General features: G+C 35.8%; 4 protein-coding genes across 4 annotated transcripts; all 4 read left to right on the top strand.

Annotated features, from left to right (window-relative positions):
* The first annotated feature begins 6,507 nt into the window (after window positions 1-6,507).
* LOC145639265 (protein PHOSPHATE-INDUCED 1-like) lies at window positions 6,508-7,530 on the top strand. Its single transcript, XM_081690456.1, has one exon. The coding sequence runs from the start codon at window positions 6,508-6,510 to the stop codon at window positions 7,456-7,458; it is 951 nt and encodes a 316-aa protein (XP_081546582.1). The 3' UTR covers window positions 7,459-7,530.
* Window positions 7,531-14,385: 6,855 nt separating this feature from the next.
* LOC145638185 (protein EXORDIUM-like) lies at window positions 14,386-15,555 on the top strand. Its single transcript, XM_081689145.1, has one exon. The coding sequence runs from the start codon at window positions 14,474-14,476 to the stop codon at window positions 15,410-15,412; it is 939 nt and encodes a 312-aa protein (XP_081545271.1). The 5' UTR covers window positions 14,386-14,473; the 3' UTR covers window positions 15,413-15,555.
* A 2,793-nt stretch (window positions 15,556-18,348) lies between these two features.
* LOC145638183 (protein PHOSPHATE-INDUCED 1-like) lies at window positions 18,349-19,525 on the top strand. The gene has a single exon (XM_081689144.1). It carries the CDS (start codon window positions 18,409-18,411, stop codon window positions 19,342-19,344), a length of 936 nt encoding a protein of 311 aa, XP_081545270.1. The 5' UTR covers window positions 18,349-18,408; the 3' UTR covers window positions 19,345-19,525.
* A 1,479-nt stretch (window positions 19,526-21,004) lies between these two features.
* Window positions 21,005-22,225, top strand: LOC145638182 (protein EXORDIUM-like). The gene has a single exon (XM_081689143.1). The coding sequence runs from the start codon at window positions 21,068-21,070 to the stop codon at window positions 22,001-22,003; it is 936 nt and encodes a 311-aa protein (XP_081545269.1). The 5' UTR covers window positions 21,005-21,067; the 3' UTR covers window positions 22,004-22,225.
* Window positions 22,226-25,988: the final 3,763 nt, after the last annotated feature.

Raw genomic sequence — 25,988 nt, 5'->3', positions numbered from 1 at the left:
TGACTTCAAGAGATTAGCTTTTGAACATTCTCTCATAATTAGTCCTCAACATAATACAAATAAAATTATTAGGTGAGTATATTTGTCATTAAGTGAGATGATCCGGAAACTTTATTGCTAATTGGATAATGACATAATATTATTGCATGGACTCATACTCGTTGCCTGGAAACTAGGGAAGGGAAAACCTAGCTGCTTAATTGGATCCATTCCGGTTAATCACCATGCGTTCTTTAAATTAAAATTTTAAAAATTTTATTATGTTGGAAAAAAAAAAAAAAAAAAAAAAAAATCAGATATACTATATTAATTGTTTAACTACCTTTTAAAAAAAATGTTGCAAAAATATGTATGAGCAAGGACTTGGTAAATAACTAAATACAAGCTCTACTTAGTATTAATTATTATAAGCCCTTAAATACATTCAAACAACATATAATCTTTGTGTAAATGTCAATTACTTTAGTTAATTATGTGTTGAAAATTATACATAACATTTAAGAATATTAGATTGAATTTTGCCAATATTGTTTATTTATTTATTTTGTTTTGTAACTCTCTTTATTTGTAAGAAATAAACAATGCCAAATACAAGTAATGCAACTTAAAAAACACATTCCATTGTTTAAAACAATTTTAATTTTAACTGGATAGCGTCGTTGGTACATGTCGGAAAGAGGATAGCTTTCGGCCAATTATGTCAACAAGTTTGACATTTTCTAACACGTGTGACAAGTAACCCTTCTTTGTATAGGTGAGGTTCGCACGTGCGGGGTTAGGAGGAGGTTCATTTCACCTGAGGAAGGCTCCCATCATCCTATGGTTAGGCTCCATAATTAATGTGATACAGCTGCATCTAGCTACCTAGCTTTAGCTAGGTTACTAATTATAGTATTACTATAATTGTAGTAATTAATTATACTACTTTTATAATTAATTGGATGCATCTTGATAAGATCGACTAACTCTACAATTCAGCAAAAGCCAAAAGTAATGTTAATGATGATTTAACCATATAATTGCGTTACTAATCATGATGGACGTACCACAATTTGCACAAACCAAATTGGACCTTTAACTTCTTTATTTTTATTGCTTTACCCATGGAAATCATGCATGGACACTATCATTTTTTATGGGTTGTTTAAATTATGTCAATATTTTGCTTTTTATGAGTGTATGGTACGGAGTAAAATTTTATTTTATGGGTGTTTTCTTTAATTTCTATGTTAATAATATTGAATTTAAGGTTCCTACAATAAATATCAAAACGTATTCAATTCTAGTTTAACATGCAGGTTAATAATGAGAATGATAATATGACAAGATACAAAGAGTTATATGACACATAAGACATCTCGTATATAGGGAAATTTAGGAAAAATTCTTTCTAAATGATGCATGGTAGGATTTGTCGATTTGACTCCTAACTACATATTATCTAAAAGATAGTCGAAGAGATAGCCAACTGTTCTGCCTCTTCTGTCTCAAAATAACAATTAATGTAGACAATTTTATTATAAACATACTGTAATAGACTAATAGAGATGATGTATATACAAAGTACATAATGAGGAAGTATATAATGAGAAGTATAGATGTAGTATTTTAAAGCTTTCCAACATACTAAGTACAAAGTATAATTATATACTCCATAATCGGTTAATAGATAGTGCTAGCATACAAAGAATGTGATTTAATTTAAAGAACAAATTCAAACAAACATTGCCTAAATTATCAATTAAGTGTAATTTACTTTCAATATATATACTCATAAGTTAGAACAACAAATTTTCATTGCGCTTATTTGTCATGAAAAAGTATGTACTCCGTATTCTGTACTACTTTTGCAAAGTCCAAAATTTACTATGTAATACGAAGTATTTTGTCCATTTTCTTTCATAGCAATGCCAATTGCTTACAAATGCTTCGTAACACATTAAACCATGATTGACACATTCGCACATTTACTGCCAAAAACCTTAGATTGTCCTCATTTTTTCTGACCTTACTTCTTCCCTCTTAACAAGGTAACTCACTGAGTGAACTCAGCAACACTACACTGCCATCTTGCAATGCAACAACCATTATTGCCACGTGGCGGAATACCATTGGAAATTATCACCGTCATGCAATTCCCTAGCAACTCAAGCAAACCATTGACCAGGAATTGTCCCGCTGCCTTTAAAGGGCGGTCAACAAGTCAGGAAAGTCAACATTGTGTTGACTTCTTAAGCCTAGACACTTTGACAGCTTCTGTAAGAGTTAAGCTTAAATAGTCAGCAAAGTCAACAGAGTCACGGGTCGTCCTACATTTCCAAAAATACCCCTTAAATAGTCAGAAATTAACCAACAACAATTTAGTTGGGCTGGCAATCTGGAAACTCATGGCCCAGGTAATTGCCCCCAAGTTTTACATCAGCCCGTTAACGGCTCACAAAGGCCACCCACCATTTAGTTACTCCGTACTAGGCATGTCGATCACGAGTTCAAGGGCAGATCCAAAATTTTTTGGGTTTTTCTAAGCTATACCCCTAAGGCATTCGAGTTTCTAAGGTGTACCCATGCTTTTTCAAGTTTCTAAGCTGTGCCCTTCAACTCCTTATCAATACTAAAATATACCCTTATTAGTTGTTTAAAAGTTATTTGAGAGTGTGATTTCGTGGCACCAGTTTTCATTATTAGGGTTGCGGTGGCTAAGATTTCTTTCTCCTACCATTTCCTTACCTTTTTATCGTCTTTCTATTAAATTTATAGTTAACTTTAGGTGACGTGGAAGTCCCAAGGAGGGTACCATTCAGTAATGGTAGTGAGTTGAGGGGCACAACTTAGAAACTTGAAAAAGCTTGGGTACACCTTAGAAACTCGAATATCTTAGGGGTATAGCTTAGAAAAACCCTTTTTTATAGCCCGGGCCGAACTTATAAAGCATTTCAAATAATAAAACATAAAAGGATATGAGATTAAGAAACCCACAATAATAAAAAAAAAAAAAAAAAAGGTAAACAAGGGGAATTGAACCCTTGAGCTTCAAAATCTATGGAACAAGTGACTAACCAACTAAAAGCCTACTATAAAACTTTAATATTTGTACAAGTTTTTTTTTTTTTTTTTTTTTTAAAAAAAAATTTATGTAACATCAAAATTTGGGCATTGTGGGGGGGGGGGGGGGGGGGGGGGGGAAGGCCCGAGTAGACCCCCCTGGATCCGTCTATGCACGAGTTAGGTCAAAAAAGGGTTACAGGACCAATATAAGTCTCAGGTCAATAAACGTAGTATATTGTTGAATTTAGTCATAATTGTTTGCAGGGTAATGAGAAGGATCCTAATGGACTAACCAAACTTTTAAAATTGAGGGGAAAATGCCAAGATTCGTCACCTTTAAGTACCACAGTTGAAAAGATTTGATTGTATAATCTCAAGATAGTAAAAAAAAATCTCCAACCAAATACACCAATTCTTGGTACCATACAAGTCTTATATTGTGCAACTCCAACCCATTTAATTTGGAACACTAAAGCAAATCCTAGCTAGTACCATATGCTCATTCTAAAATCAAATCTACTACTGTAATATCTTATTATAACAAAATAGTACCCAATCAATTAAATAGTCCCTAATCATTAAATTCTTCCTTCCTTTGAAGACTTTGCTTTGCTGGAATATCATCTCGCCATTCGTTAGACAAGTGCTGCCTACCTACAAAGGCTAAAATAGTCCAATTTGATTAGTGTCTCAATGATTAGCCTATATTTGTTAAGAGTGATCGAACATTATCTTCCATGGGCCACCGAGATCGTTATCTCCATTCTACATTCAGAGCATTGGAAGAAATTTCGACTAACTCCTCTCCAAGATGACGAAGAAGTTGTTCATCCGTCCATTTTGTGCTATGACCTCAATAGTCTTGTCGATTACATGAACCTAATCATGATATACCCGTCAATTCTAACAACTTATACATGGAAAATCCGTCTAACTTTCTCTCTATGTACCGGGATTAATTATCACATTGGCGAAATCATAGCCAACCCATTTTAGTAAAGAACCATATAGTAATTTATTGATATTTCTCACACACATTATATCGATACATAATCTTAACAAGACAACAATTTATATAAACGCGTGTATGTATTGGGATAGATGGAGTAGAAGTATTCTACAAACGACTAAAATGTGGTACTACGGGTCTGTTCACATTTACTTAATTTTAGTTTAGTTCAGCTCAGCTTCAATCAGTTCAGTTCAGCTCCTAATTTCCTTCTCTCATAAAATATTCATTTCAGTTCATTTCATCTCCAATCAATTCAGTTCAGTTCAGCTTAGTTCATTTAAGTAAATGTGGACAGGTTCTACCTCCGTTTCATGTTTATTATAACTTTGAAATATTTTATGTCTCATATATAATACCGTAAAATTGCAAAAAAACATAAAACGGAGGTTGTAAATGAAATGAAGCAACATAGAATCTGACTTGTTGCCGATGTTATTGCAAAGTGTTGAAGGCTTTTCCTAAGTGACATAAACAATGCTCCTAAAAAATGGTACACAAAGTACAATAGGAATATAAAATTGTGAATAATTTGGTCATGTTATCGCAAAAGGAACAGTGATGACTTATACCGTGGCACAAGAAGTTTGAAATTGGTGTTGCACGTGGATCATCTCTTTTGATAATTGAAGTTTCATTCGTGGGGATATATGGATTTTCATGCATGATTCATGAGAAGCTTCGTTAGCTGTGGTCAATGCTTCATTAATTAGATTCTCCAACCAGCTAAGCTTTGTGTTAGTTCATGAATATCCTCTAAGATAATTTAATTAAATTATGAATATAATTGTCACTTTAAACTAAACTAATTTAATAAGCTATAATAATGCAACGGTGTGTTCTATTTCTACACCACTGGTTTTAATTTTGGCAAAATGTACGATTATGTAGTTTGTCCTACCAAAAAGAAGGTAGGGTATGCAGTATTAAGAGTTTAAGACAAAGTAGCAGAATAGATGATTTTGTTCATTTGTGATCTTATTAGGCACTTGTATAAAACTTGCCTAGTGTTCGAAAAAAACGTTTAGACCTTGTTTGGTAAAGAGGTTTTTAAAGAGATTTTTAGCTTATTTTGCTCAATTAGAGATTTGACTAATTTAAAAAGCTAATTTGGGTATTTGGTAAATAGTTTTAAAAGAGCTTTTTGGGCTCAAAAAACTCTTTTAGAAAAAACTTAGTATAAGAGCTTTTTAAAATTAAATTATTGAACAATTAACTTTTTAGCTCTTAAATACACAAAAACAGCTAACAATTAATAGCTATTTACCAAATACTTTTACACAATCAGCTAATTATAATCAGGTAGTCAAATTAGCTAATACAATCAGCTACCAACTAATTACCAAACAGGGCCTTAGTTTATGAAATATAACATGCCATGACTTGAATGAAGCATAATTAAGCTCTTATGCAGAAAGTTTCACGTCCAATTTCTTAAAAAAAAAAAAAAAAAAAAAAAAAAAAAAAAAAAAAAAAAAATCAATTTCTACATAAAAATTGATATTACAATAAATCTGAAATACTACAGAATAACATATATATACTCCCACTATTTTTAAATAGTTGTCTAAACTTTTCATGCGTTAACATCAACTATATTTTCTAAGTAATTTAATAAATAAACTGTTATTAAATGAGTTTCAATATATCTTATCATATATCAATATATATCAATATTTTATACAAGTGCCCCTTACTAATACAAAATTATATATAATAATGATCAATTTTATTGTACAAAATTGTTTCAAATAAACACTACTTAAGAAATTATAATAAGATCAGAATCGATTCTATAACAAAGAGTCATCTAAAATTTGTTAATAATATACACCTGAATGTACGGCATACTCGGGTGTACAAGCTCACATAATCATGGAAACCAAGAATCTGTGTAAAAGCCTAACAGGTAAGCACAGCTGCACAGACGGCACAGTACGTAGTAACCCTTTTCGCTAGAAGCATGCACAAACTTATCTCCTTAATTTATGACAGCAAGCACACTGGCAGTGGCAGCTCCATTTTGACCTTTTCTAAGCTACCTGCCTCTTCAGCTGATATCATCGCATCATTTTCATTCTTATCTACTTGAGAGTATCACAGATTCCTTTCCTCCCACCATATTAACCCAATCTTTTATTTATTAGGCTCAATTAAATTCTCTTAACTCCCATCCAAAATCATCATAATAATTACACTTGGATTTTATATGACTACTTTAAACAATAAGCTTTGTCATTAGTTAGTCTTTGCTATTACGTTATATCTTCCTATATCTAATTTCAACGCTTACTTTATTCATCATTTGTCCACTTCTTCCTAACACTTTCCTATCCTAAATGCTTTACTACGTACTTCATTCTACTATATATATACCCTCTTCTTTTATTTTTATCTTCATCCAAAACATTTTATACTCTTTCTTACTTACTAAACAACCTAGTTTACTAAACATGGCATCCTCTACTACCAAGATCCTATACCTTGCTCTTTTCCTTTCTCTCTTTAGCTTTTCCGTAGCGGCGAGGCAACTCCTTGAGTCGTCTCAGCCGATGACCTTCCAATACCACAAGGGTCCTCTTCTTAACGGGAAGATTACAATTAACCTTATTTGGTACGGTCATTTTAAACCTGCCCAACGTGCTATTATCACTGACTTCATTACCTCCTTGTCATCCACCAATAATCAAGCCAAACCATCTGTTGCCACGTGGTGGAACTCCATTGGCAAGTATCACCGCCTTGCTAATCCCAAGAAACTTACCACCACCACTGCCACGTCACTCACCCTCTATTTAGGCAAGCAACTCATTGATGAGAAGTATCCTCTTGGGAAGTCACTCACCAACAAGCACCTTATCCAGCTGGCATCCAAAGGTGGTCAACAAGTCAACTCAGTCAACATTGTGTTGACTTCATCCGATGTGGTAGTAGATGGTTTTTGTAGAAGCCGGTGTGGGACCCACGGTTCATCCTACGTGTCAAAAAGTACCACTCAAAAGTTCACCTACATTTGGGTAGGTAACTCCGAGACCCAATGTCCGGGTCAATGTGCCTGGCCATTCCACCAGCCCATTTACGGCCCACAAAGCCCACCATTGGTTGCACCCAACAACGATGTGGGCCTAGATGGTATGGTTATAAACTTGGCTAGCCTATTGGCTGGGACCGTGACGAACCCGTATGGAAATGGGTACTACCAAGGCCCAAAAGAGGCTCCACTTGAGGCTGCAACAGCTTGTCCAGGGGTGTATGGGAAAGGTGCTTACCCGGGGTATGCTGGTAATTTACTCATGGACTCATCTACTGGAGCAAGTTATAATGCAAATGGTATTAACAAAAGGAAATATTTGGTGCCTGCTTTGTATGATCCTAGTACCTCATCTTGCTTAACTTTGGTGTGACAAATTCAAAAAAATTGTAAGTTGTACAGAGTATATATATGATAAATTAATCTCAAAGTCTTGTTCTTCTCATTCATCAAATATTTATACACATATCTTAGAAACCTAATCAACGTAGGAATCTAATTCATATCTATCTTATCTTAGTAAATATTATCCTACCTAAAGATATCATAATATAAACACAAATATATCAAATATATTCCCTAAGACATTCTTCCTTATCTTAACATCCCCCCTCAAGTTGGAGCATGGAGGTCACGAATGCCCAACTTGGAAAGTAGAGTCTCGAACTGAGCCTTCCCCAAGGCTTTGGTAAAAATGTCTGCTAGCTGCTCCTTCGTAGGTACATACGAAGGTGAAATCAGTCCCTCCTGAATTGCATCTCTTACAAAATGCAAATCAATTTCAATATGTTTCGTTCTTTCATGAAATACTGGATTTTTAGCAATGTACAAAGCTGACTGGCTATCACAAAATAATTTCATACCCTGCGGATGTTGTACACCCAAAGCTCGTAGTAGTTGTTTCAACCACTTTAGTTCACATGTCGTAGCCGCCATTGACCTGTATTCCGCATCTGCAGACGATGTAGCAACTGTGGGTTGTTTCTTGGTCCGCCATGATATTGGGGAGAAACCAAGTAACACAAACCAACCCGTCAAAGACCTCCTAGACAAAGGACAACTAGCCCAATCAGAATCACACCAACCTTCAAGTTGCAATCCACTATCCGAGCGAAGAAGTATTCCTTGCCCTGGATGTTTCTTCAAATAACGCACCACTCTAAGTGCGGCCTCCCAATGTGCTTCCTTCGGATTCTGCATAAACTGAGATAAAATATGAACAGAATATGCTAGATCCGGCCTAGTTACACATAAATAAATCAGACGACCAACAAGCCATCTATATTTCTCCACATCCTCCAATACTCTGCCTTCCGCAAGAGCCAATTTATGATTTTGTTCCATCGGGAAATCTGCAGGCTTAGCTCCCAACAAACCAGTTTCAGAAATTATGTCTAATGCATATTTCCGTTGACAAATATAAATTCCCTGCTTACTTCTCGCAACCTCAAGTCCTAGGAAGTATTTTAATACTCCCAAGTCCTTCATCTTAAAACAATCTCCTAAGTATGCCTTAAATTTTGATAAGGCTTCTTTATTGTTCCCTGCAACAATCAAGTCATCAACATATATCAACACATTCAACTGCAATTTTCCTTTGGTGAATGTGAACAAAGAATAATCTGAGTAGGATTGCTTAAATCCGTACTTCTTCAGAGCTGCAGTTAATTTTGCAAACCAACATCTGGGAGCCTGTTTCAAACCATACAATGATTTTTTCATCCTGCACGCATAATCAGAGTTATTTTTATTGAAACCTGGAGGAATTTTCATGTAAATTTCCTCCTCCAAGTCTCCATGTAAAAAGGCATTGTGCACATCCATCTGATGTACTTCCCAATTCTTCACTGCTGCTACTGCTAGGAATGTTCGAACTGTAGTCATCTTTGCAACTGGCGCAAATGTCTCATTGTAATCAAGACCTTCCACCTGATGATTGCCTAGTATCACCAATCGTGCTTTCAATCTTAACAAGTTCTCATGCTCATCACGTTTCTCTGTATACACCCACTTTCCCAAGGCTTTCTTCCCTGGTGGAAGTTTCTGAAGTACCCAAGAGCCTTGCTCTTCTAGAGCTCTTATCTCTGCAGCCATCGCATCTCGCCAACCTGCATGTTTCATTGCCTCTTTGAAAGATCTAGGCTCGTTCCCTGCTGTTATAGCTGCAACATACTTTTTATGTTTCTCAGAAAAACGTGAGCAATCAACAAAATATGTGAGAGGATAAGGAGTACCTGAGGAAGATAATATAGGAGTCGATGTACTTGATGATGGACTGTATTTCCGTATTGTGTGAGTGACAAAATCTCGATATTTAGTGTTTGGTATCTTTGGTCGTTTACCTTTCCCCAAGTCCTCAACACTCCCCTCCCCACGATGCTGCACGGGCTCGGCACGCCCCTCATGACACTGCCGCTGCTGCTCAATGCCTGGCTGTTGCCCGTCACTCCCACACTCCCTGCCAGCGTCCGCTGGTGTTGCTGCGGGCTGGTCAGCGTTGTCCTGGGGCTGTGCGGCATCTCCAGCACCCTCTGGCCGGTGCTGGGCTACGGACTGTTGGTGCTGCACCCCGGGCTCCTCATGTGCTGCACCCCACCCCTCGTCATCACTACAAACATCCTCTAGTGCCCCAAACTGTAAGTGCTCATGTACCCCCGATTTTTCCTTCACCAAATCTTCTATATATGGGAAAGTACTCTAAAAAAATTTCACATCACGGGACACAAATATCTCCCCGTTTTCCAAATCTAGAACTCTCTAACCCTTTTTACCAAATGGATATCCCAAAAAAACACACCGTCTACTACGACTTGCAAATTTATCTCCCTTGGTCTTTTGATTGTGAGCATAACACAAACAACCAAATACTTTAATATATTCATACGTCGGTGGTTTATTGAATAATATTTCAAAAGGGGTTTTGTTATCAAGTAAAGGAGTTGGAGTTCTATTAATTAAATGACATGCCGCTAAAACACACTCACCCCAAAATTTTAATGGCAAATTCCCTTGAAATTTCAAAGCCCGGGCTACATTCAATATATGTTGATGTTTTCTCTCTACTCTCCCATTTTGTTGCGGGGTTCCCACACAAGAAGTTTCGAAAATCATGCCATTATGATGAAAATAATCCTTCAAGTTATTAAATTCTGTGCCATTATCACTCCTAACAATTTTAATAACATGATCAAATTGTCTTTTCACCATTGCAACAAAATTCAAAAACATTAATTCGACCTCTAATTTTATTTTTCAATAAATAAATCCATACACCTGTAGAAAAATCATCAACTATTGTTAAAAAATAACGGGCACCACATGAGGCTGGTATTTTATACGAACCCCATAAATCAATATGCACAAGTTCAAATATACGACTTGCTTTATTTTCACTAATTGGAAAACTACTCCTAGATTGTTTTGCACGAGGACAAACATCACAAATTTTATTATTTTTCCTAGAAGAGCTACTCACATTCGGAATATTTCTCAAAACTGAATCTGAGGGATGTCCCAATCGTTGATGCCATAAGTCGAACGAAGAATCTCCTTCTACTGCTAGAACCTTCACTTGAGGCACACCACGGAATATATACAGTCCATCCTCGCGTTCACCCACACCAATCACCTTCCTCGTTTGCGGGTCCTGTATAACACATATTTTGTTAGTAAATTGCATCATACACTTGGATTCATCATTTAATTGAGTCACAAAAATTAAATTGCAAGTTAATTGAGGCACGTAAAGCACGTTCTCAAGTTGTAAACCACCCGGCAATATCACTGTTCCTAATTGATCCGCATTAGCCGACTTTCCGTCTGGCAAACCTACGGGACAATTTTGGATTTTCTTCACGTTCTTAAACAACGTCAAATCACATGAAACATGGTTTGATGCACCTGTATCCACAATCCAAGGTATTATATTTGTCTTACCATGCAACTTGTTATTTTTCAAGATGTCCAAAATTTGTTGGACTTGAGTAGCACTCACGCCAACCAAACTAGTTGCTGCATCATCAGTCAAGGGGGCTTGCGATTGTTGTTGTGACGAACCACCAACCTTGTTGGCTCTCACGGACTGCTGCTGTGATGAAGTAGATGTCGAGTTGGTGCCAGAATTGCGTGCTCCTCCCCGGCCACCACGACCTCTGCCTCTTCCTCCACGACCACGGTCCCCCCACCACTCGGGGTAACCAATGATCTGAAAACACCCACTCTCGTCATGGCCTATGCGATTACAATGATTGCAAAACTTGTCACTATTATCCTCATATTTTGGCTTTGCCTTGTCCACCTTAAACGCCACAACATTCTCTACCTTCATACTCCCATCTCGCAGTCTTTCCGCCATTGCTACATTTTGGTAAGCAACATCCACACTTGGCAAAGGTGATTGTGCAAGTAGTTGAGCCCGAATCGCTGCGTAGTGTGCGTCCAAGCCTATCAAAAAATAATGCAGGTAGTCTTCTTCTCTAATACGCTTAGCCAGTAAAGACCTTCGCATCGCTTGAGCCCATTCATCATAATTTTCACCACGCAATTGTATAGGCGTAATGATATTACCCGGACCATCACTTGATCCCAGATAATACGTCAAATCCACCGGAGTTTTTTCACCCATCTTTTGTCTGCTTCAACGACGGTTCGATTAAATTGTGTGTTTAATTTCCAAGGCAAAAAAAAATTGTATTCTTACCCTGGCTCTTGATACCATGATAAATTAATCTCAAAGTCTTGTTCTTCTCATTCATCATTCATCAAATATTTATACACATATCTTAGAAACCTAATCAACGTAGGAATCTAATTCATATCTATCTTATCTTAGTAAATATTATCCTACCTAAAGATATCATAATATAAACACAAATATATCAAATATATTCCCTAAGATATTCTTCCTTATCTTAACAGTATATAATACGGAGTAGTGTACTGATACGACTTCTTATCGATAAGCCACTAGGAATTAAATTTGTCTCCCCTCAAAAGGAAAAAAAAAAAATGTGTACGTTCATGTATGATATGATGTATTAAGTGTTAAGTGTGTTGTGTAATTTGTTAAAAGAAATGTGACTAAATAATATAATTTAAATTAAAATCCAAACTTTTGTCTCAGTTTTTGTAAAGAGTATATTACAAATTCTGTGATTTCTGTCCAATCAATTATTCATCCCATGATGAAGATACTCAATCACGTAGCCAAAATTTGATCATATGTAAAATTCAAATAATATTTAATTAAGCTTGTTTTATATATATTTCTTATTATTCATGGTCTAAATATTATATTTACTTATAATTTTACTTTTCTCGATCCTATCATAAGGCCCAGCTAAGCAATGCCCAATGACTCCCATGCCTCTTCGGATTATTGGTCATTAACTTACTTTCTATAATAATGAATTGTCATACATAATTTAAATATTCTTAGGCATTGTAGCCAATGTAGTAATGTACTACGTACAAAGAAAACTATGAAAACACTACATTGAACAAATAATACATTATACATTTATACTAATACCCAATAAGGGAGTACATACGTACCCCAAACATCCAACCCGTTGCAAAATTAATACTCCATTTTTCCCTTAATAAGATGTCTACTTCTCTTTATTATGAGATATGCATCCCTTAATTAGATGTCTACTTCTCTTTATTATGTGAGATGCTAGAAATAGGCATCGCATCTAATAAAGGGATGAAGAGAGTACTATATATTGAATGAGGGTCTTTTTACATTTACTGAACTTATTGGAGCTGAATTGAACTGAGTTGAAATGAATATTTTATGAAATGAGTACCACTGGGAGTGTATTTTGTACCACTGAGTTGTAATGGTATTATTTGATAGCCTAATTAAACATTTAAACCTTTTTTTAAATACCACTAAAATTATATTTTGTACCACTGAGAGTGTATTTTGTACCACTGAATTTAAAATGGCAAAATTTAAATCCTGCATGAAATGACCAATCTACCCGTGCGAGACACTTCTAAATCTCTCTCAACCCTCCGTTTATATAGCCTCGTGCCATGTTTAGGTCGCAAAATAGTAAGGTGTACACGTGCCACCAAAATACACCTTCAAGTGTATTGAAGAATGTACACTGAACAAGAAGAAAAAGGATATACGTGGAGGAGAGAAGTAGAATGAATATGAGTTGGTGGTCTAGCTGCCGTTGTAAATTGTAATTGCTTAGTGTCACTTTAAATATTATGACCTCCAATTTGGATAAGAAGAGCCAAGCCAAGAGGGGACTATAATTATTAGTGGCACAAACAGTTTGACCTTCTTCCCCCACGTGGACCTCTATTCATGAACTAACCCGGCAAGGGTCAACCACGGGAAGGCTCATTCTCATCTACGGTCAACGCCTACGGAGTATTACCACTTGTAATTAGGCATTTATTTAGATGGTTTACTTAATTTGAAGTTGAAGAAAAATTAAGCATTAGATTATCCTTCTAAACAAGAAAGATTTGAATTATTTATTGATAGTGGAATTTTTAAATGATATAGGTACGAAACCAATTTTATCAGAAAGTAGACTTCAAGAGCTTTCCAACGATATATTATAAGCCTAATTCCGACTTCGGAATCAAAAGTTATGGATTTCCAAAAATCAGGTTTTTTGCAGGAGTAGAATCGGTAGAATCGGTGTAGAATCGGTACCGATTCCACCGATTCTAACCGATTCTACCGATTCTATGAGCGATTCTACAACATAACGATTCTACCAGCGATTTATATCGTTTAGGTGGATTAGGATCGTAGAATCGTTTGAATCGCGATTTTAATAACATTGATTACCATCAATCAAACAAACACTTAATCTGTAGACGAAAAGTAACCATCAACACTGTCACATAGATATACTCGTATTGATGTAAGCCATTTATAGTGGCATACTGGTATAGCAGGAGCCAGACTGCTGCTAACCCATTAACTTGTATAAAACGTTTACCTCACCACGCACCTAACAAGCTAAGCGTGTTGGCAGCATGAAACCATCCTCAACTAAACCTTTCACTAGCTGCATTAGAGCTGGCCCAGCTGGCCTTTTTTCTTTGAGTGATCTCATTTGTATTTTTTTTTGGTCCACGTCACTTTCACTACTTCAAAACCATTTAAAAGAACACGGTATTACTTTATTACAGTAGTTATGCCCACTAGTTGGTACTACTACTACAACACACTTTTAGAATTACGTTATTTCTTCACTTCTTTCTTCCTAGCAACTTCCTTTCCTAATATTCCTTTTCTTAACACACCTATATATACCATCCTCCTTTACCATATTCTTCATCCATCAACTCTCATTCTATCTTATTATCTTACCAAAAACATTTTATCCAAAAAGTGACATTTTGTATTATCCATGGCATCCTTACACTTCAAAACTTTGTACCTTGCTCTTTTTCTTTCCCTCCTTGGCTTTTCCTTGGCGGCGAGGCGGCTCAGTGACTCGACTGAGCCGATGGCCTTCCAATATCATAAGGGTCCCCTCCTTAATGGTAAAATTACGATCAACCTTATATGGTATGGTCAATTTAAACCCGCCCAACGTGCTATTATTTCTGACTTTATCACCTCCCTATCATCCTCCCAACACGAAGCCCAGCCATCCGTTGCCACATGGTGGAATTCCATTGGCAAGTATCATCGCCTCGCCGATCCCAAGAAACCTACTTCCACTCTCTCCCTTTCCCTAGGCAAGCAAGTCATAGATGAGACATACCCCCTAGGCAAGTCCCTAACCAACAAGCACCTTGTAGAGCTAGCCACCAAATCCAGTCAACAAGTCAACGCAGTCAACATAATTTTAACCGCATCCGACGTGGCAGTAGAAGGGTTCTGTAGAAGCCGATGTGGAACCCACGGATCATCCTACATTTCCAAAAGTACCTCCCAAAAATCCACCTACATTTGGGTTGGCAACTCGGAAACCCAATGCCCGGGCCAATGCGCTTGGCCCTTCCACCAGCCCATCTACGGCCCGCAAAGCCCACCATTGGTTGCACCCAACAACGATGTCGGGCTTGACGGTATGGTGATCAACTTGGCCTCCTTATTAGCCGGGACCGTGACGAACCCGTATGGAAACGGGTACTTCCAAGGCCCGAAGGAAGCCCCACTCGAGGCCGCTTCGGCTTGCCCCGGTGTATACGGTAAAGGGGCGTACCCGGGTTATGCCGGGTCCCTTTTGGTGAACCCGACTACTGGTGCTAGTTACAATGCAAATGGAGTTAACAAGAGGCAGTTTTTGCTTCCTGCTTTATATGATCCTTCAACTTCATCTTGCTCCACTTTGGTCTGATATGTTTTAAAGTAAAGTTTTCCATAGTGTAAAGATACTAGACTTTTAGTTCGGTAATGGTGTATTAATTAATTAATTTTATTCAATTTGTAATAGTAGTCTTGTTAAGAATTATAAATTTCTAATACTACGAGTTTTGAATACCTAATTACCTTGCACAATTAATTATGGAGTATTTTTTATTTAGATTGAATATTTTTTCATTAAAAAAATTATTTATTCATATTAAGAGAGGTTTAATTCTTATGATCATATTATGTTTCGTAAAATGATTGTTATTGAGTTATGATTCCCTTGCTTATCTCGCCTCACCTAAGAGGCTAGCACTAGGCTAATAAATTTCTAAATGCAAAAAATTGGAGTAATGTGTAACTAATTTGTTTTAATGAAACAATTTTATGTGCAACAAACGAACAGTACTAGCTACTATCTCCGTCTCACCAAGCTTTAAAAGGCTAGAGGTGGTAAAGGAAGAGTAAACATGTGTCAAAGACTATCTTAGCAACCCATATCCATAAAAATTTACTCTTTATTTTACTACTCCTTCCTTATTTTGCTCAAGAAAGGCGATATGTTCTTTGTGATAAAAAAAAAAAAGGCGAATTTTTTAAGTCGCCTTGGTTGTTTATGCAATCAAAGAGGACGATGTTCGGGCAGGCGAATTACTAAACATCGCCCTTACAGTTTTACTTTCGCAAGGGCAATCAAATGAGGCAATTCTAATATGCCCGAGTTGACCGCTTATAAAAAGACAAAATTAAAGTTGCTCTCTTTGATCAGCGTTTTTTGTAGTGCTAACTTTAGTGTCAATTTGGGTATAAATGTCATTCCATCATAAGAATTAAATAAGCTAATTGAAATAGCTTTAAAAAAGAGCTTTTTGAAAAAGAGATTATTTAGTGGAATAAGCTCTTTAAATAAGTTTCTTACCGAACACTTTAAATAAGCTTATTTAACAGTTAATAAGCTAATGTGGGTCAAATAAGCTAATTTTGCTCAAATAAGCTAGTGATCAAACATAGCCAATATGGCAGATCACTAGAGGTGTCAATTTGACTGTTTGGATCGATCTATTTCAAATTTAAGTCATGTCAAATTATTGTTTTCGTGTGAGTCGAAATTCAAAATAAATACTTTTAGATCAAGTCCTAATTTGACAGTTTTAGCATCAACATTTCTAAAAGATTGTTCAAACAATCTAAGGAGTAAACCCAGACAAAGAATAAGTGCAACTTCATTCTAGTTCATTAAAAATTATACAGGAAGCGTGCACTCTGCATATAAGTTTGGATATATACAGTTGGAAATATTAGTATAAATCAACATTAACTACACCATAATCTATCATAAATTTCATCCTAAATTAATACCAAGAAATTGTATTTAGTTTTTAGGATTGGATATATCATAATCGAAAACTTATTATGAAAACACTAGTATTGTTAAAAAGAATAAAATGGTACGTAATATTAAATTCCTTCAAAAATAATTCGGCATGAAAACGATACTGCCTTAAATTAATCATGTCCATTTATCATTATAATCACCAAATGAGTGATCATTGTGAACACAGCCTACTATTTCATTATCTATAAACTACTATTGTACTGTACTACGCCGAATTACAAGAACTCCCAACTTTCCTCACATTTAATTGTGTACATAAATAGTCTTGAAAACCCATCGTACGATTAGCAAAAATATCAAAATTCGGTACAAGGTAGGGTAACAATAGCAAACAATACACAAAATTAATTGGTACCAAAAATGAATTTGGTGCGCATTAATTATGGATCCACTTAATTAACATAAAGTAAAGGGACATACAACTTCAATAATTATGAGCAACGCAAGTTTGACATGGATTCTTCTAATTCTAGAATCCAAACAAGCAGCCAAAGAAGATAAGTTCATAATATTAATAATAATATGTTCATAATAATACAAGTACTTTGTTTTTTCCCAATCTTTAGGGATATGCTTTGAGTTAGTTAGACCGTGCAATTAGGGGTGTACTTTGTTTGGGGTAGATCCTAGATTAGTACATCGCTGGCATGTTTGGGATCTATAAATTTGTATTGCTCGTGAAGAGCCCACGAGTGGGTGAGAGATATATATAGCCGATTGGATTGACTAATTTTGCCTCTAATTAATGTCATCAACTAAGTCAAGTCTGCTGCTTGCTTAGTTCATTGGATTTATCCCTCATCGGGAAACCGATTCAAAAAGAAACGAAGGGAGTAGACAGATATTTTAAAGTCAGACCCGAATTCAAATCTTATATAGGATTATATGATTTACCAAATCAAATTTACCGAACCTAATTAACTCAAAAATTAACATAGTTCGTAATTAATATTATTGATTAATACATCAGTTCGTCACCATGTAATTGACAATAGCTCTAAAAAGACTTAAAATCAACTATGACCCAAACGATTCATTTGTCACCTCCAATCGATACACATGTGTTTATATCAACATCACCTGCTTAGGTGCTACTCTAATACACTATTAGCTGAATAATCAAATGAGCTAACTATATTCTATAGAGAAACAACACGAAGTATCCACATTTTCAAGGTCCAGCTATTATCAGGACCATGCATGCGTACTCGTTATAATATTCTTGAACTATTAAGTTGACCCTTAGCTGCTGCAAAGCTGGCTTCCATATAATCCATAACAAGCCTACATCTTAGATTCTTCCTCAATATTTTTAGGTCCAACAACTTGCTAAGCTACCTTTAGCAGCAAATTCTGTTCCCTACTCAATATACACTCACTCTTTTAACATCTTACTTTAACTTTCTATTAGTCAAAATATTCATACGGTAGCATATTGTTCTTTGCTTGGAGTTTTCCCACTATTTCCTACCACTTTCCTTATGCTCCCTTCTTATTGTTGGTATATATATACCACAAACTTCCCTTATTTTTTCTCATCCTCAACTTAACAACTTGCTAATCAGTAAACATTCCAATTATCGAGTATAATGGCGATAACATTGGCCTCGAAACACTTCCTCTTGCCTATCACTCTCCTTTTTCTTGTCAATGTTAGTGTTGCATCAAGGATGCTCGTAGAGTCCTCGACTCAGTCTATGACTTTCCAATACCACAATGGCCCTCTTTTAAGTGGTCGGTTTTCTATCAACCTTATTTGGTATGGTAACTTCAAGCCTACCCAAAGGGCTATCATCTCTGATTTTGTCACCTCCCTATTACCTTCGCGGCCTGAGAGCCAACCATCTGTGGCCATGTGGTGGAGTTCCATTGGCAAATACTACCGCCTTGCTAATGCCAAGAAACCAACTTCACTCTCCCTTTCTTTGGGCAAGCAAGTCATCGACGGCACTTACTCCCTAGGCAAAACCCTCACCTCCAAGCAGGTTGAAGCCTTGGCTGCAAAGGGTCCACAACAACCCAATGTCATCAACGTAGTGTTGACTGCAGCTGATGTGGTAGTAGAAGGTTTCTGCACAAGCAGGTGCGGGACCCACCGCGTCTCCGAAGAACCCACTCAGAAGATCCCATACATCTGGGTGGGTAACTCGGAGACACAGTGCCCTGGTCAATGTGCCTGGCCATTCCACCAACCTATCTACGGCCCACAAAGCCCACCATTGACCGCACCCAACAACGACGTTGGCTTGGATGGCATGGTCATTAACTTGGCTAGCCTTTTGGCAGGGACTGTAACCAACCCTTATGGGAATGGCTATTTCCAAGGCCCAAAGGATGCACCACTTGAGGCTGCATCAGCCTGTCCAGGAATCTACGGAAAGGGGGCCTACCCCGGTTATGCCGGCAACCTTTTGGTGGATGCCACTACCGGAGCTAGCTACAACGCTAACGGAATCAACATGAGGAAGTATCTGCTTCCTGCATTGTATGACCCCAAGACCTCATCTTGCTCAACACTTGTTTGAGAAGCTCAGAAATCAACTGCAATAGTATGTATAGATAGGAGTATAAAATTGTATACGGAGTACTACTAGCGTGAAGAAACAAATAGAAATTACATACGTAGTATATTTATTTTTTTAACAATAGTCATGTATTCGTTGGTTTACACATATTGCAATAAAAGGTTACCTTTGTCTACCTACATACGAGGAAATACTGGTTGATCTTCTTGATCAACAACATGAACAAATGACCATATGTCCATATTCAAGCTCTAATTTGAAAATAAAGTCTGACCCGCAGCTTAATTCCAGCATTATCTACTCTGTTAATTCTATGCGTTTTAAGGGAGGCCATGATCACAGAACTATTTGTTCTGTTTTGAAATGTGATGATTACCCCGGACGAGTATTGGTCATATTCTTCTAATTCATACCCTTTTACATTGAACAGTTTCAGACTCTCTAAACCAAAACTTCCCTCATTGCTTCTAAAATTCAAAGCTCAATAATAGTGGTTCGCGAAAAAAATTTACAGCCAAAAATAGACTGTAAAGTCGAAAATCAACTGCTGGTTAAGAGGCAGATTGTTTTATTTTCTCACAAATTGTCCTTGATTTACTAAACCCTCTGTTTATATTCATAGCAGAGGAATATGTTAAATTTGTATGCATCCAGCATGTAACTAGAGAACTTAGTTCAGTTTAATAGTTAGACTTGTAAGTATCAATAAGACAAAATAAAAAGCTTAAATCATGAGTATAATATAGGACTTAATCTCGCTATTATATAGATAAACTTGTATGTACCAAAGAGACGACAAAAACTAATACTGTAACTACTTTCTTAACTTACATAATGAATGTCTAAACATTCACAAGAAACCAGAGGACATTCCTTTAGAGATTGCCAAAAAAAAAAAAAAAAAAAACTTACCATCTATTGATTGTTGCAATATTACTTGTTAATTAATTTTCTGTTTTTATTCACATATTTTTACTATCATCAATTACCCCTTAGGGTGGTATTTGCCTATCAAGTGATAATAAATGTTGATAAAGAAAAACACAAGTTTAGGGATGAATTGCCTTATTATGATATATAGATATTAAGATATTACTTGTTAATTACACTTAAGATCTTTGTCACTAGCTATCAAACAACTGTAAATTTTATAGCAAATTAGCATTCACAAGTATAAAGTACCCTTAAGACATCATTAACAATGACTCAAAAGGGGAAAAAACTGCAGTAAAAAAGTTACTTAAAATGATTTAAGGAAAATACAATTCGGGTTTTTACAAATGTTGTTCCAAAAATCGGTTTACTTAGTTTTGGGTATATGAATCACAGCTTAAACTTGACCTTGACAACAAGCGTGTTCACAGCAGCATCCTAAAGTTGACCTTTAATTTAATTGAAGCTACCCTTAAAACTTAATCTAGATAACCCATCATTATATTGTCCCACAACTCCAAACATATTAACTCGGTATTACTTTATTGTGTTCACTGTTTAGCTTAGCCGCTGTTAGTTGGTAGTATTAGCATTATACAATTCTCCAATTCCTAATTTCAACGCTTTACTCGTGTATACTTCTTCCTAGTAATTTCCTTTACCATACTTCAGCACACTATATATATCCTACACTCCCATTTTATTCTCTTCATCACTCAAACATTTTCATCTCATAACACTTCTTTCCTCTATTATATACTCCTTTTTTTGTAGTATTAACAATCAATCAATGGCATCCTTGCCCAAAATTCTATGCCTTGCTCTTTTCCTCACCCTCTTCGGCTTTTCCGTAGAGGCGAGGCTACTCACTGAGTCGTCTCAGCCTATGACCTTCCAATACCACAAGGGTCCCCTACTTAATGGGAAGATTACGATCAACCTTATTTGGTATGGTCACTTCAAACCCGCCCAACGTGCCATCGTTTCTGACTTCATTACTTCCCTTACATCCTCCCAACATGAAGCCCAACCATCTGTATCTACGTGGTGGAATTCCATTGGAAAGTATCACCACCTTGCGAATCCCAAGGAATCCACCACAACTCTTTCCCTTTCTTTAGGCAAGCAAGTTATAGATGAGACATACCCTCTTGGTAAGTCCCTCACCAACAAGCACCTTGTAGAGCTAGCCTCTAAAGCCGGTCAACAAGTCAATGCAGTCAACGTAATATTGACCGCATCCGACGTGGCAGTAGATGGGTTCTGTAGGAGCCGATGTGGAACCCATGGATCATCCTACATTTCCAAAAGTAGGACTCAAAAGTTCACCTACATTTGGGTTGGCAATTCAGAGACTCAATGCCCAGGTCAATGTGCATGGCCCTTCCACCAGCCCATCTACGGCCCACAAAGCCCACCCTTGGTTGCACCTAACAACAATGTGGGCCTCGACGGAATGGTGATCAGCTTGGCATCCCTTTTGGCCGGAACCGTGACCAACCCCTACGGAAATGGGTACTACCAAGGCCCTAAGGAAGCCCCACTTGAGGCTGCTTCAGCCTGCCCTGGTATCTACGGAAAAGGCGCTTACCCTGGTTATGCTGGAAACCTTTTGGTAAACCCAACCAGTGGTGCTAGCTACAATGCAAATGGAATCAACAAGAGGCAGTATTTGCTCCCTGCTTTATATGATCCTACCACTTCATCTTGCTCAACTTTAGTCTGAAAAATTATAAGATATAATGATATTTTTTTTCCTATTGTAAAGATACTAGCAATGTTACTCCACACTTCAGTTTAAGATGTATAATTAAACTATTCATTGTATAGTTGGTTTTGCTAAGAAATTCGTGTGTTTGTGCTAGCTAAATTGCTGAGAATTGATTACTTACTTTGCTGAAGTAAAACTTTATAAAATGACAAATTTGGGTGCAAAAAAGGCCAAAAATTTAGAAAGATCAATGGGATTACAAATTTATACACTACAAAATCATCACAATAAATTGGGAGTAAATTTTAAGTTAATTAAGTTTCTGTGCAAGATATATTTTTAGAAGAATGAAAATTTTCAAGTATAAAGGAGACCCAAACAACCAAACTTGATCATCTTGTATATTCAATTTATACAACTAAGGTTATATATGTTAACTTCAACTTAATATAACTTATTATTTTAGACAAATTTCCCATAATTTCAAAGTTTAAATAAGTTAAAAAGGCACTACAAGTTCAAACAGCTCAAATTCAGATGCATTGAAGATTGAACACATCCCTAAACAAAATAAAAAGCTAGCAAACTTAGGGCCTGTTCCGATTGACTGAACTCAGCTGAACTGAACTGAACTGAACTGAACTTATTAATTAGTGATTTTTAACTACGGATTAGTGATCTTTGATTATTTATTGATTATTTATTATTATACATATGTGTATATACAAATGTACATATTATTATTAATAATAATAATATTATTATTATTATTAATTATTGATGATTATTATTATTATTTATTGATTATTATTATTAGTATTATTGTTATTATTATTATTATTATTAATTATTGATGATTATTATTATTATTTATTAATTATTATTAGTATTATTATTTCAATTATTGTTATTATTATTATTATTATTATTATTATTATTATTATTATTATTATTATTATTATTATTATTATTATTATTATTATTATTATTATTATTTATTGATGACTATTATTATTATTTATTGATGACTATTATTATTATTTATTACTTATTGATTATTATTATTATTATTATTATTATTGTTAATATTAATATTATTATTATTGTTGTTGTTGTCGTCGTCGTTGTAATATTATTATTATTATGAAATTTGGCTTTATATCATTAGCAATATCATTAGACGTAAATTAAGAACTGAACTGAACTGAACTGAGCTGAGCTGAGCTGAACTGAACTGAATTTCAACGGAAAAGAACAGGCCCTTAGCTGACCCTATTGTTAAAGACTTAAGAGCCAAAACAGCCAGCTTGACTGACCTGATAGGCTAATACCTACCGAACTCAGGTGAAGTAATTTTAACTCTGACCAATGTTTCCGACTCCAAAAGAAGGAGCACATTAAAAAGAAGAAGCTTAAGGAAATGCGAACGTTAAAGGGGATTGTGCAGAAACATTCTAAGAGATAGAATAAAAAACGAGGTTATTTTCTAGAAGGTAGGTGTGGCAGGCATTGTAGACAAACTAAGGAAGAATCGTCTGCGTTGGTTTGGGCATGTAAGACAAAGACCTGATGGTGCACGGTAAGAAGAGTGGAAAGGTGGGACCATGGAGGGATTAAACAAGGGAGAGGGAAACCGAAAATGAATTGGTTGGGAGGAGTTAAAAAGGAAGTTTTTCGATTTGCATGAGGATGAGGTATTGGATCATAAGAGATAGAGGAGGAGGAGATCTTTGTCGATGATTACACGGAAAAAACAAATTTGGTTCATGTAGCCGACCCCACTAATGGGATTAAGGCTTTGATTGATTGATGTGTCCGACTTGAATTGATGGAACTCAAAATTTAATATTATTAAAGTTGATTGGCTATTTAATTAACTAAATTTACAATTGACCCAAAGCAGATCTAATATGACTAACAAGTAACAACCATATCTTAATCTAAATGACACCATGTGACACCCTACTTAAGAAGCAAAACATTCATGGAAGAGTATAAAACTATTCCCATGAGAATTGCGCAAAAGTATTAGTATCCACTATTGCATACAAACTTACACGGTGCTTATTTAGATCACATAGAAATTAATTTCCCATGAGAATTTACATTTCATGGGATTTACTCTCTTAAAGTCTTAATAGAACTCCTAAGAAATAGCTATAACATGTTTGGATGATACCAATGTTGTGTAATCTCAAGATGAAACTATTAGGTCAGAAAGTAAAAATCATGTCGATACAAAAATCTTAAGACCAATCATTGGGAGCACATCCACTTGCCTTACATGAATTATTTCTTTTAAATCATTGGCAAAATAGTCATGTTTATTCATTAAGAGGGACAAACTAGCTACTTCATTAATGACAAGCAAAGAAACTTTGACATTGATTCATCAAGAAAGCAGCCAAAGGAGATAAAGTTCATAAATCAAAATACTATTATAAGTCATTTTCCTGTCTTTAGGGATATGTATTAGGTCAGTTAGACCATGCAATTAGGTACAAATTTGATGATTATACAATGTTTAAGGGTAGGTCTATACTATCATTGGCAAGTTCGGGGGGTCTATATGACTGTTAAAGAGCCCACCAGTGGATGAGAATGGCCGATGAGTTTGACTGCTTTTGCTCTAATTAATGCAATGAAGAAAATTTAGTTTAAGTAAATATTCAACCCCATTTGCTCTTACTTCATTTGACTTAATACAAATCTCAAAGATCAGGAATCAATCAGTATCTAGCAGCAACAAGCCTTGAAGTTGCAAAGCATAAAAAGTTCCAATTCACTCATTTAAATATTACTCGTATCAATGTTATAACGTGAATTGAGATATCTATTAACAGATGCAATGCGATAATCAATCAAGGTTTTCACTACGACTAGCACAAATTCACCTATAAGCCTTTTTTCAAAATTAATTACTAAAATCAGAGGAAGCGCCATCTACGTATAAAAACTAGGTTGTGTTTGGTAAATAGCTTATTTGAGCAAAATTAGCTTATAGGGCCAATATTAGCTTATTGACTATTAGATAGGCTAATTTAAGGTGTTTGGTGGAAAACTTATTTAAAGAGCTCATTTCACTAAATAAGCTCTATTTAGGAGCATCTTCCATTAGCTTATTTATTAATTTATGGTTAAATACCACTTATACCCCCATTTAATTTAAAATTCTACCTAAACTACTTACCCCACAATTAGCTTATTGGTCATTTTACATACTCAAACAACTTTAAGTTATCTGCTATTTACCAAAAAATTGTTATACAATCAACTAATAAAATAACTTAGTCAAATCAATTAATACAATCCGTCAGTGCTAACACAATCAACTTCATCTTTCAGCTATAAGCTATTCACCAAACATGTCCTATATGCTTATTAGTATTAGCTAATCGCTAATCAAATTAGCTTTAACCACAAAAGTCATAAAAACCATGCACACTTTAGAGGGATTAATAAACTACGAGTATACAGTACAAAGAGTAACTCACCAGTGAGGTCAAGCATGAAGTTTCCACATACTTAGGTCCAGCTATTATCTTGCCCAAGGTCACACTTATAATATTGTATTCTTGATGTACATTGTTGACCCTGCGATGCCACAAGGCTGGCCTCCAATATGTCCAAAGCAAGCCGTCTTACCAACATTCTTCCACAATTATTTTGGCTTAGCAACTTCCAAAGCTAACTATAGCAGCAAATTTTGTCCCTTACTGATTCAATACTCAACAGTATACTTCACCTAACTATCAGTTAATGTGCTTGGCCATTGCACCAATCCATCTACGGCCCACAAAGCCCACCATTGACCACAACTAACAACGATGTTGGCTTGGATGGCTTGGTCATTAACTTGGCATTTTGGCAGGGACTGTGACCAACCTCTTAGTATACCCATAACCAAGCTACAATGCTAACGAAAAAAACAAGAGGAAGTATTGCTTCCTGCATTGTATGATCCTAGTATCCCACCACCAAACTTTAGTGTGAGAAGTTC

Source organism: Chenopodium album, chromosome 7 (assembly GCF_948465745.1).
Source record: "Chenopodium album chromosome 7, dcCheAlbu1.1, whole genome shotgun sequence".
Taxonomy (NCBI): Eukaryota; Viridiplantae; Streptophyta; class Magnoliopsida; order Caryophyllales; family Amaranthaceae; genus Chenopodium; species Chenopodium album.
The sequence above is the reverse complement of the archived record's forward strand: the minus strand, read 5'-3'. Positions and strand labels throughout refer to the sequence as shown.